The sequence below is a fragment of the Saccostrea echinata genome, unplaced genomic scaffold (assembly GCF_033153115.1).
Source record: "Saccostrea echinata isolate AGI-Se365-2 ecotype Australia unplaced genomic scaffold, CSIRO_AGI_Sech_v1 ptg000064l, whole genome shotgun sequence".
NCBI lineage: Eukaryota > Metazoa > Mollusca > Bivalvia > Ostreida > Ostreidae > Saccostrea > Saccostrea echinata.
In genome coordinates this window covers 846,425-859,090 of record NW_026889813.1, presented here as the reverse complement: position 1 = coordinate 859,090, position 12,666 = coordinate 846,425, and the positions used below count along the sequence as shown (strand labels likewise).

At 34.1% G+C, this 12,666-nt stretch overlaps 2 protein-coding genes across 11 annotated transcripts in view; both read right to left on the bottom strand.

The window, feature by feature from the left end:
• Window positions 1-384: 384 nt before the first annotated feature.
• LOC133175658 (uncharacterized) lies at window positions 385-2,154 on the bottom strand. The gene has a single exon (XM_061310769.1). The coding sequence runs from the start codon at window positions 2,152-2,154 to the stop codon at window positions 385-387; it is 1,770 nt and encodes a 589-aa protein (XP_061166753.1).
• A 4,437-nt stretch (window positions 2,155-6,591) lies between these two features.
• The window catches only part of LOC133175862 (twitchin-like), a 79,320-nt gene continuing 73,245 nt past the window's right edge, over window positions 6,592-12,666 (bottom strand). For 9 of the 10 annotated variants that reach the window (XM_061311000.1, XM_061310993.1, XM_061310996.1 and 6 more), the window contains 7 exons: window positions 12,379-12,521; window positions 11,796-11,952; window positions 11,330-11,434; window positions 10,681-10,872; window positions 8,806-8,916; window positions 8,389-8,624; window positions 6,592-7,457 (listed from right to left, as the gene is read on the bottom strand). In XM_061311000.1, the coding sequence (XP_061166984.1) occupies window positions 7,452-7,457; window positions 8,389-8,624; window positions 8,806-8,916; window positions 10,681-10,872; window positions 11,330-11,434; window positions 11,796-11,952; window positions 12,379-12,521 (950 nt within the window). In that variant the 3' untranslated portion in view covers window positions 6,592-7,451. The remainder of the gene's footprint in view (window positions 7,458-8,388; window positions 8,625-8,805; window positions 8,917-10,680; window positions 10,873-11,329; window positions 11,435-11,795; window positions 11,953-12,378; window positions 12,522-12,666) is intronic. The other variant, XM_061310998.1, reaches the window with a different exon arrangement.

Sequence of the window (12,666 nt, the reverse complement as noted above, 5' to 3'; positions counted from 1 at the left end):
TACATGTATATACAAAATTACATGTATGTTTCTTTAAAATGCGTTGATTTGTAAATTTGGCAAATACATGTATTGAATATTTTGAATGTACATATTTAACTGTGACCTAATTTAATCTTTGTAATTAACATTTAGGGAGAAGGCTTAATAAGTTTTTAGAACTTGTACCCAATCCCTTTGTAATTAGAAATTACAATAAAATATGTTCAACCCAAACGCAGGCTAATTCATCAATAACTTTAAACTGTTTAGCCAACACCTGCGCGTCACATATAGCATGACTGACATCTTAATTTAAAAAGATTTTTCTATAGTAGTTTAATTAAAATTTTTGTCATATTCCAAACATGAGAAAAAAATTTTCTAAAGCAACACTAGTATCATTTATTCAAGGGTAACTTTAATAACAGCTATGATATTGTTCAATCGATTTCCAATCCATAGGTTCCCTTTTGCGCCAAAACAAATTGATAACAGTCCCTCTACCCCGTGGTCTTCTGTTGAGATTAATGCCAGCTGTTTGCCGTCTGCTCCAAGAACGTGCACTGCATCGCTCCATCCATCAAGGACATAAATCCGGCCTGTGTCATCTGTGGCAATCCCTCGTGGATAAAACCTAGATCCACTCCCCGAGTATGAAAATTTGTGCTTTCCGCTTCTGTCTGTAACGATTAAACACTCTCCGTTCCAATCGGACACGCAAATATCTCTGTTTATATTTTCGGTTATATAGCAGGGATTGCGATATAGATTAACACCGTTGGCATCTCTCTGGCTATCGCACAGTTCTCTTCCCTTATCATCATATCGTACGATCCTTGCATCGTGTTTGAAGTACATACCTATCAGAATATCTCCATTTCGCGTGGAACAGTGGAGAGTAGTTGGGGTCCATTTCCCTGTGTTGATGAGAGGAATAGATTTCTTTTCCTGTGTGACTTTGTAGATTTGGTGTTTGGGGAGATCTATAATTAACAGATCTTTTTCTATAGTAACTGCATGGCAGCCGTAACCACTACTCACCATAACAGCTTTCTCCTTCACCATCTCTCCTCTCGAATTTGCGAGAACTAAACTAGAGTTGTTGTCACTGAAAAAAGCCATCCCATCCCTTACATAAGAAATGTGACTAGTATGAGAGATTCCCGATACTTCAAAACTCAAGACTCTCTCCACGACAGGAGTGAATTCGAACTGGATTTGTCCTTTCTTGAGTGCAACTTCCTTCAAGCGCCTCAGTTCGTTGACGCTTCCAGGCTTAACTGTAATACATCCAAAAAGCTTGCTGACTTCTTCCAGTGTTAATGATTTATTAGAATTATAGTTCATTTTGGAGACTAAGGCTTTACTACACCTTATAGGATTATTTTGCAGACTTGTGTGGAAATTGACCATTTCTGCAAATTTATTTGACGTTTTCATTTCATTATAATACCGCACTGCACATTGCAGATCCGAAACTTTGCCTTTAATATCATTTTCTCTTTGAATGTAATCTGCAGTCAACATAATTTGAATATCGTTTATTACTTTCAAACCACTTGCCAGGCTTTCATCAAGCAGCTTCTTTGCCCGTTCGGCATCTGACGCTAGTTGAGACTTTACCTTTTCGATGTCAACAATACAGTCCATTCGCCCCTGTATTGCATGGTCAAGAAATCCTTGAGTTTGTGGGATCTTAGAAGAATTCATATCGAATACGCACCTTTCTATCTCTTCTTTTATCATCTCATAGAACTCTTTTATTTCTATAAATACGTGACCGTTGTGTTTCTCTTTTATACATCGGATGCAGACGGGCACCTTGCATTCTTTACAGCATACTCCGTAGGTCATGCTAGGGTGAATACTGCACATCTCAGAGATCTCAACATTTCGTCCAGAGATGATTTTCTCTTCTATCAATGTTAATTTGTCCTCTACGAATACCTCAATATTTTGACCGGATACACAACTTTCTTTACTATCACACTTGTATTTCTGACTGTATATGACCACTTGGTGAGAACAATCCTCTTCTTTTTCTCTAGTATGTTCGAGGACACACTCCTCGCAAAGATCCATTTTGCATGTTTTGCAGAAAAACGTAACATTTTGTTCACAGCAAGAACACCTGATGAAATCTTGTGCATGCACAATTTCTTTGGCCGCCATTTTATACTTCCTTTTACATGACTTTACACATATGTAACAAGTGTGCACTTTTACTGATATTGAGTGGTTTTTCAACAATCATGCATGGACATCAATTTGTACTTTGATTACTTCCTCCTTTAATATTCGCTGAAAGTAGATAAAACCAATTTTTTTTAAAAAAAATATGACTCTTTTGAAGCTTAATTAGATATCAAACTAAGTCAGATTTCTGTTCTTTAGACAAGTAGGTCTGAAGAAACCGGGGATTCGTGCCCCCCCCCCCTCCTTCATAATTTCGCCAGCATATATTTTACAATAGAAAACAAAGCTACAATTTTGTATGTGTAAATTGTGTGGTCATCTACCTTATTTACTTTAAAAAATTACCTTCAGTAATTAATACAAAGTGATATTATTTTTACAGTCTATTACAAGCAGTGAAATTAAAATTCACTTTGAATTATTTCAGATTTTCCAAGGACATGTGGAATCTAATGAAAAAAGCCACTGGACACATTCCAGTATGTGAAAATCTTTTTTGTCGTTAATTCTTCTCTTAAGTTATTATGTGTCCTTCTCTTCTATTCATTTTTATTTTCTTGTTTCTTTACTGTCTATCTCAGCAAACTCATATCAGTATAACTAATGGCTATGTTGTCCTTGAACAGAAATTTAAAAAAAAAAAATTAAGATTTTTTCCCCTATATATTCCTTTGTAAAAATTTGACCCCCTACTCATGGCTTCGCTGTTCTTGAGAAGAAGATTTTTAAAGATATTTTCCTATATATTCTTATGTAAAACTTTGATCCCATATTATGGCCCCATCATACCCCCGGGGATCATCATTTGAACAAATCACACTACCTGAGGATGTTTCCATATCATTACATGTATGACTACCCATGCCTTTGCTGTTCTTGAGAAGAAGATTATTTTTAGTCCCTATTTATTCCTATATAAAATTTTGATCCCCTATTGTGGCCCCACCCCCAGGGGTCATGATTTGAACAAACTTGAATCTACACTATGTAATGAAGGTTTCACATAAGTTTGAATTTTTTTGGCTTAGTGGTTCTTGAGAAGAAGATTTTTAAAAGATGCCCCAAAATTTCTTTTTTTAATTATCTCCCCTTGAAAGAGGGCGTGGTCCTTCATTTGAAAAACTTGAATCCCCTTCATCTAAGGATGTTTTGTGGCAAGTTTGGTTGAAATATGCCCAGTGGTTCTTGAGAAGATGAAAATGTGAATAGCTTACGACGACAACGACAAATTTCGATCAGAAAAGCTCACTTGAGCTTTTGGCTCAGGTGAGCTTAAAATATATAGCATCCATAATTGTAATCCTCTTTGATTTAACTCTAGATAAATGCAAAAAAATCAATACAAAGTCTTCTTTTTTTCTTCAACAGTTATAAGAAAAATTAACGTTTTTGAACCCTTCCCAAGTAGATTTGGGTGGAAAAAAAATGAGTGATTGTTAAGAAAATTCGATACACGAAAAATAACCGATATATGGATTGTTCTGTGTATTTTTGGATCAGTTCATGTCTTGCATAACTACACTTTTTGAGTTCAGGTAAGATATTCTAATAAAATAGACACTGATAATTTGAGCTGAAGTCTGTACGCACTTGTACCACTACGGAGATCCTAAGGAGTTGTAGCCCACTCTAAATTGAGATAGCTACATTATTGCAGCTAATATTGAAATTTGTAGTCCAGGGTCAGGTTTTCTCTGTGGGATGAAAATGCGTTTAGAAAAAAAAATTCCGGAAAACCCTGAAAAATGGAAATGGTCGTAATTCCGTCAAAAATCATTGAAGCGGAACGAAATGCAAACTTGATCTGTAACTCATCAAGATACACTCACATACCAAATATCAGCTTAATATCTGCGGAAAACCAAGTGGGACAGACTGACAGAGGGACAGCTAGACGGACGGACAGACAGACGGACGGACAGACTCAGAGGAAACCTATAGTCCCCTCCGGTTTCACCGGTAGGGGACTAATAAATTATCAATCCTGTGCTCAATTAATGTGTAAAATGATAGAGTCATATATATATATATATATATATATATATATATATATATATATATATATATATATATATATATATATATATATATATATATATATATATATATATATATAAGAAGTGGCGTTAAATAGGGGGAAGGTTATTTGCTCCCTCACCAACAAGTATATGACGCGTAATTTGACTATAAAAAAGAATAAAGTTTACTTCCGCGAAAGTGCAAGGATATGTGTCAATCAAACGCGCCCCAAAATTCGTAGTTTTAATAATTTCCAAATAAAAGAAGTTTCTGTACACGCTTTTTTCATATTTCGACATGAAATGCTCTAGCAACATACAAATTATTATATTATACTGAAAATTTTAGAAAATATTAACTTCAAATCTGTGCCCAAGCCCCTTTAATTTCTGTCGTACTAGGGATACTGCATATAAATGTGTATTGTACAAATTATTTTTTTCAATGCCTATATATGAAATAAAAGGAGAAATGTAATTATAATAACTTAAGATGATTTAGCAACATAATGAAAGGATGGAGCTCATACCGGATATTAACACTTGTTAGAATTTGAAATGCACTCGTTCGCCGATACATTTGAAAAGACAACATCCAATAATACATACGCTTTTGGGTAGTTATTTAAACAGTCCTGTTTGCATCTTACTATATGCGTCGGTTGAGAAATAAATATCTAAAGGGAAATGATGATTTCACATTAAACCGCTAATATCTTGGGAACATGTGCATATCGAATTTTGGAAAACCAAAAAAGCTCAAAAGTTGCTGCAATGCCTGTAAAAAGTTGCAAGAATTGATTTTGATTTTTAAAAAAAAAACTATAATCATGACCCTGTGGTTAAATGTAAAGGAAATGTTTTCCCTATTACATGTATGTATGTATTTCATTGGATAAACGTCAAAATGCTAGTTAAGTTTAGGGAAGTATTGCATAAAAACAACTAAGGCAAAAATGATAAAATTGTTATATCATAACTTGTAAATTCTAATGAAGATTTTGAACGAATTTTTAGGGTATGTTTTCTGTAACCCCCCCCCCTTAAACCCGCGAGCTAACTTAAGAAATGTAATTGAAAGTGAGGGTATTACTTAATGCCTTCAACAGACATAATTTATATTCTATGAAGCTCATTAATAGCTGACACTTTTCTATAACATGTTCTTCCCTCACTGAGTACTTTGTTGAGTATACACTTATTTATATGAAAAAGTCTATTCCTATGACCACTATCATTATGGTGATACATTTATAATCAAGGAAAATGTAACATTTATATGGAACAAGACTTAACTTTTATGACATGTACATCACAATAACTTCAGGCCCGTAGCAACAGTTTCAAAAGTGGGAGAGAGGGGAAACTTCCCAAAAAAAAAAAAAATCTGACAAGCAAAAAAAAAAAATCTCAACTGAACAAAAGTAGTGGTGGTGGGGGGGGGGCAACTTCCCAAAATCATCTGACAGGCCAAACATTTTTTTTTTTAATTTACCGTCCAAATCCTGGAATTTGCCAGTGCTCGACCTTACAACATCAAAAAGTGAGGGGGGAGGGGGCACCAGCATGTAAAGGAAAATTTACTATGGCGGAATTCTATACTCAGAAAATTTGGGGGGGGGGGCGTTCTACGGGCCTGAACTTCGTTCAGCAAATATCCTGCGCGCGACAAAGTACATATTTGACATTGATAAGACACATACAAAATCTGTTCCTTACAATCACTGCCCAATTAACGAACAGCGATTCAGATGACTTACCAGAAGAACCCTGATCCCAGAGGGTGGTAATCTCCCTTAATCTTGATAAGCTATTTGCATAATGTAAATGAATAATGACCAAAATTAAGAAACGTCTTTTCCCTTCCTTTAATGTTCAGCCCAATGTCTTGATCTAAGTTATATATAGAGAATGCATTGGTTCTTAAGGTCTCTTTACTTGCTGACACCTTGCATGTTTTCTTCTACAATGATAGCGTTTCCTACTTTTCAAAAGGAACTAAAGAAATTTACAGATTCTGAAAACTGTGTGAGTTAATCATTTCAATATTTCCTGAAGATCATTATGATACCGTCTTCTCTGTTGAGTAGGTAAGTTTACTGTTAAATACTTCCCTTAGCACATTATTCAATTTAAAGAATTACAGCAAGTACTGTATGTGCAGTTTTCTTTCCACTGGATCAAATTCAAATCCACTTTGTACAGATAACTTAATGTGGCTCATTATTCAATTTAAAGAATTACAGCAAGTACTGTATGTGCAGTTTTCTTTCCACTGGATCAAATTCAAATCCACTTTGTACAGATAACTTAATGTGGCTCATATCTTCTGTGTTCACATTTCCTTATGAAATTCATGTTGCTATGGCTCTCCATAATAAAAGACAAACAACAGTTTTGTGGAAAACAGCATTTATATGTGAACATTTGTCATGGAGTACAAAGCAGGGGAGGAAACTGATACAAGATTCCTAATGGAGAAATTCCATGTACAACAGCAATTATCTACCTTTGACAGTGGGCAACAATTTTGATGATATTTCCTTTGTCTATAAAATATGCTGTGTACTTGGTTTATTCTGCACAAGAATCTAGAAGGGATTAGCACATCACTCTAAGCATTAAATTTTAATAGCTACTGGTGAACTTTTCTTCGAAAAATCACAAGCCAGATCGAATGTCAATTCATACATTATAAGATTTTCATTCCTCATACAACAAGATTCTCTCAGATATTTATCAAGTTGGTGTGCTGTTTTATGTAACTGACAAATAAATAAAAAATAGTCTACTGTTGAACAGGGCTATGTCCATTAAAATAAATAAAAAATATACAATGAAAATATAGTTTAACTCTTCAAACCGATAATGAAAGACGTAAATGGTTTTTCATATATTCAACAATATTTAAATATATTAAAATTTAATCTGTATATGATAAAATAGAAAAAAAAACACATTTTATGAGAATAACATTCCACATTTATCAACTCATTCAACTGTCTGTGAATTTCTGATGAGAGTTCATCAGATAGAATTGATTTGAAAATCTCCAATGCAAGTCAAAACAAGCCAAAGTCTGCAGCCAATATTTGCACAGTCATATTGGTATTATTCTGTCTTTCTGTACGGTCATCTGGTTCCCATTATCAGAAAGACCCTAAACTGGTTCACCAAATTGATGATCACGTGGATGGAATCCATGACTTTTGGCAAACAAGTGGACAATGTCTATGATGATAACTATCAGAAACTTCATTGCTGTAAAAACAAATTTTTGCATAAAAATAAATTTTTAAACAAAGCAAAAGGATATGACACTATACAGAGTTTCTCTTTACATTCATTGATAGTTGACAGGTAAATAAAACTTGTTTTAAAAAATTAAAAATTTAGATATATTATTTGAAATGAACCATGAAAAGATTACATTAATTTTTTTTTTTTACAGGAATAATTATTTAAACCTTTATAATATACAAATACTTACTTACTATGGGTACATTTCACAAACACAATACGTGCATGCAAAGACAAGAGGTTAAAGGTCAGACAAGCTCTATTATATTGTCAATACTTTAATGTTCACCATACGATTTTTTAAACAATAAGCTTACTAGTATATAACTGAAGTAGATTTTTCTTTTCAAAATATATATGATACATATGTGAGTTTTTAGAATATATACTAATACATCATCTAGACTACTTGTGCTATAATTAATCCATTACAAATATATCAAAATAGTTAAATGTTAGAAATTATCAATTAGTTGCAAATTATGCATATCTGTATTAAATGCCAGCATATAGGATTTAGCAATAATTATAATTCAGGAAGTCTACCTAAAACAAATAACAAAAAAACTAGGCTATGAATCTCTTTATAATGTGGTTTCAAGGTTCTTAAAATCTAAATACAAGATTTACTTCTCTCCACATCAGATCTTGTCAACAATGAATGTAAACACAGAAAAAAAAATGCTTTTCAATGGATACTTTTCAATGAGAATATAAATCCAAAATCAGTTAAAGTACAAAGCTGAGCAAAATTTTGATCATAATTACTTCAAGTATAAGTATTCTAAAATCATTCCATTTAGACAATTTTAAGATGTGAGTAGAATTCCAATTCTAGTGACCTCAAAACCACGGGTTACAGTGTAATTGTCTGTGACCTTTGACCTCTCACCTGCATTGACTTGATCAGTTGCAGAACATCAATATCAGCACAAGGGGAAGAACTTACTCGCACTACGAGTGTGAACTGCCACTCGGCCTTTCCTTTACTACTTGTTGCCTTGGCACAGTAAACACCAGAATCTGTTGCCAGTGCTGCAGGTATCTCAAAGGTGAAAGAGTTACCATCTTGGCTGAATTTGAATCTACCTGTGTCTTCTATTTCCCGACCATCTTTGGTCCAAACAACTAAAAAAAAAGAAATCAAGACATAATATCCTAACTATTCATGAATGATACTAGTAAATTCAAGTGTCATACCATTCAAATATATTTTATTAACCTAAATTTCATAAAGCTAATCTTGGTTCCAAATGATTGCTGCCTATGCTTTTTCTTTCATAGTTATAAAATAGGGTTTTTGACATACCAGATTCCACATCGTCTAAATTAGCAGTGGCTGTGAAGGAGGATCCCTCATCTACAGTTCTGGATTGGGGGAATTTCTTAAATTGGGGACCTTGGGGTTCCTCATCAGGCACTGCAAGGAGATTAGAGATTATTTAGACTGTATTGCAAAAATCAAAAGAGTATGGCAGTCCAAGAGATTAAAATAAAACAAATGATTTTAAAGAAAGAATGTGTGATGACTACAAAATAAATGTATATAAAGTTCATCCGCAAAGTCCAAGAATCATATGTTTATGTGACAGAAGCAGAAAGCTGCATTTTTTCTATAACAATATTTGACAATTAATTTCAGTTGAATAACTCTTTGATCTAAACAACAACTCTTCAAGGATCATTTTGAGGTTTTGACCATATTTCTAAGTACATCTATGATAAAATCTGCCATCTGCGTTCTCTACAGGATTCGGAACAAGAGACTCATGGATCACAATGCTCACTGCAAGTCACAGCAGCAGGGTTGTCCCCAAGAATTGAAATAGCAGGGGATATTAAAATAGTAGAAGGGTGTCTGAGGCTCCCCTAACAGAGGGTTGAAGGGGGAATTTCAGAATAACCGGGGAACTACATCAAATAGGTGGGGAAATTCCCCGGCTCCTGCGTCTTAGGGACAACCTTGCAGCAGAGTTCACCAACTTCTTTATCTCATTAATCATTATATTGTACTTGTTTATTAAGTCTTACAAATAGAAAACTCAACCAATTGGGAGATGAAAATTTAATTTTTTAATTTACATCTGTTCAGCTATCCTCAATTTTTGATCAGCAATGGAAAACCCATTCTGAGGAATCAAAAAAGAATGACTTACAAAGTTGTCAGTCTGGAATTTCAAACGTGCTTCAAAATAATCTCTTCAGGACTATTATGATAAGTTTGCTGACTACTCTTTCAAAGTAATCAAATTTTAACAGACAGAAATTATAACAGACACACAACAGACAATTTATATCAGAAAAGTTCATTTGAACCTATGGCTCAGATGAACTAATTAAAGACCAAGAATGCCAAATACAAGATCTCACAAAACATATTCACTTCATTCAGAGGATAAAAGTATGTTGCAATTTTTCAAAAATGTCACAGTTCAAGGGAAAAAATGGTACTGGTTTGTCTAAAGTAATACTTAGAGGAATCTTGGTCATGCTCTCAAAGCAGTTGTGTCAAATATTGGTCCGAAATAATTTGATTCATTCAATGGATTCATTCAATAGACAGGTATTTTAGGAAGAAACCTTTGAGTTCTAACACAGTTTTTTTTTCTTTTTGTCTTTTCCTTTTTTTTTTTTGGGGGGGGGGGGGGTGTCTAGGGAGAACACAAAAACTATATACATGTATATAACTTGCAAAGTAACAACCAGATAGGTACAAATGTAGAAATATATACTGTTGGTAAAACATCACAGCACCCAATTACATATATTACCTGATTTTCCTGTTAAAGAAAAAGTTTAATTTAATAAAAAAATTAAATATTTTATCTTTATTATCTCATCCAAATTCAGTTTACCTTTGTTCAAATGTAAACTACTGAACTACAATGTTATGAAGGGGATAGCACTCTCCAAGATCAAAATATTTTCAAAGACACATTATAATTCTTATTATAACAATTATAATTTAAATGTTGAAAATTATCAAATGTTCCAAATCCAAATATAATATTCTCAACTGATGTTTTTCAGCTTTGTCTTTGTAAAACATGCTCAAGGTTAAAATTGAGGACTGTTGCATGAAAAATGAAAAAGTTGACATTCCAATGTTACATGATCATGTTTATCTCCTGTAAACAAAAAAAAAACCCTGTGAGCAAAAGCCTGAAAATTTCCCCTCGTGTACCTTCTACGAAAACAGTGAAGCTGCTAGAGGTGGAGCCAGCCTCATTTTCAGCCACACACTTGTACATTCCACTGTCCTCAGGGAACACTTCAGCTATTACCAGTCTGTATGTGTCACCATCGTTTTCATAACGGAAGTCTTCGCTGTCCATGATTTGTTCTCGACCTTTGTACCATTTAACCTCAGGTGAGCCTAAAACAGGGTCACTTACCATAAACAATCTCCAGAAAATGCTACTGCTATATGCTTTCCCTCACCATTGCAAAACCACTTTTCCTGTTGGTCTTGATATTTTTTTGCCTGACCTAGTTTCTGAAAACTGTGCCTACCATCATGGTCTCCCATTTTATGAAATCAGTGTTTATTTTTTGGAAAACTCAGGATTTAGGACAAGATTTGAATTCAAACAGGAAAGGAAAAGAGGGTTTCAAAGGTGAGGCTTCATTACAATCCAGGAATAGATTTTATATGAATATATACATGTAGTTCTGGCATGTTATATAAATTTTGATATACATTTACCTTAAATTTACATTTGTTTTAATTTTTATTTGTCTTTTTCTTTCTTTTTTTTTTTCAATTATGATTTTGTTTAACATTTTCCATCAAATTTGCAAAAAAAAAGAGATTTTCTGTAGTTCATGTGTACCTGAAATTTGACATTCTAATGTGGCTGGGTCGCCATCTTTTAATCTTAGACCTAAGGGGTGGGTAATAAACCGGGGAGGTTCAGCTAATTTCTCTTGTGGCTTGGCTGTAACAAAAATTGATAGGTAAAGCATATCACAGATAGTTTCTGCAGTTGCTGAATATTTTTGTGGTCCAACCAAAATTTGCTTAATCTGAGAATCTCTCAAGCATTTGTTGTGGTAAATTTGTGAAACTGAAAAAGAATTGAATGCTGTAACCTTTGAAGGTTTAGTTTTTAATATTTTGAACTGCAGAAACTACCTATACATGTTTTATTTCGATACATATCAAAGGTAGCATTTTGAATGGACACAAGGAATGGTTTTCAGTGGCTTAACATTCGATCAATTTCATGCTTGTATTTTTGGTAATGGATTTCAAAGAAAACGAGGAAGAAAGGAATGATTCAGAAAGGGCTGACCCACCAGTGACTTGTACACTAGTTTTAGTGGACGCTACTCCTGCTGAGTTGAGGGCTTTACACGTGTAGGTTCCGTCATCATCCATTGAAACCTCGTTAATTTCTAAAGAACAGCTACCAGCAATGTTCCTGATCTTCACAGAACCACCACTCTTTAACAGCTGAAACACAAAAATATCAAAGCATAAACACTGTGATGTACCATCATATTTCATCACCTTCAGACTGTATGGTTAACTCCTGAAAGGTGATTTCAAACATGGAATGGTCTGCCTTTCAAGAGTCACAGCTCTGTGGCAAACAAAACTGTTTTATTGAGGGAGCTATTTTTTTCTAGTATGTAAATGCCGGTACATGAATTTACTTCAAAAATGAAGCAGATCAAACAGCAAGTTCTAGTCTATAAATGCTCTCTCCTTCTTGAGGCTAGAGGTTCTAAGGTATCTGTGCAATACTCCCCCCCCCCCCCCCCCCCTTCCATAAAAAATTCCTAGAGGGAAATCTTCGCAATATTCCTCTCTGCAACAATCAATTTTCCTAAGGAGGAAATCTTCATAAGGATCACATAACCCTGTTAAGTTTAGTACCTGTCCATTGAAGTACCACTCAATGTCTGGGTCTGGGGTTCCTTTGACTGAGCAGGTCAGCTTTAAGCGATCTCCTTCCTTAAGAATTTCTGGGGACAGGTTTGATGTAAAGGCAGGGGCTACTTCTTCTGGTTCCTCTCTCTCTGTAAAATTGTTAAATCATTGTATCATCATAGATCATAGATAAATCACAGAGTGTTAAAACATTCTCTTGTAACTGTTTCACTGAAGAACAACTTAACTACATGTATTAAAAAATAAATAAAGACAATGCACAAACTTGCTTAA

What these genes read in the sequence shown, in the direction of transcription:
- LOC133175658 (XM_061310769.1), bottom strand. Translation starts at nt 2,154, where the DNA reads ATGGCGGCCAAAGAAATTGTGCATGCACAAGATTTCATCAGGTGTTCT.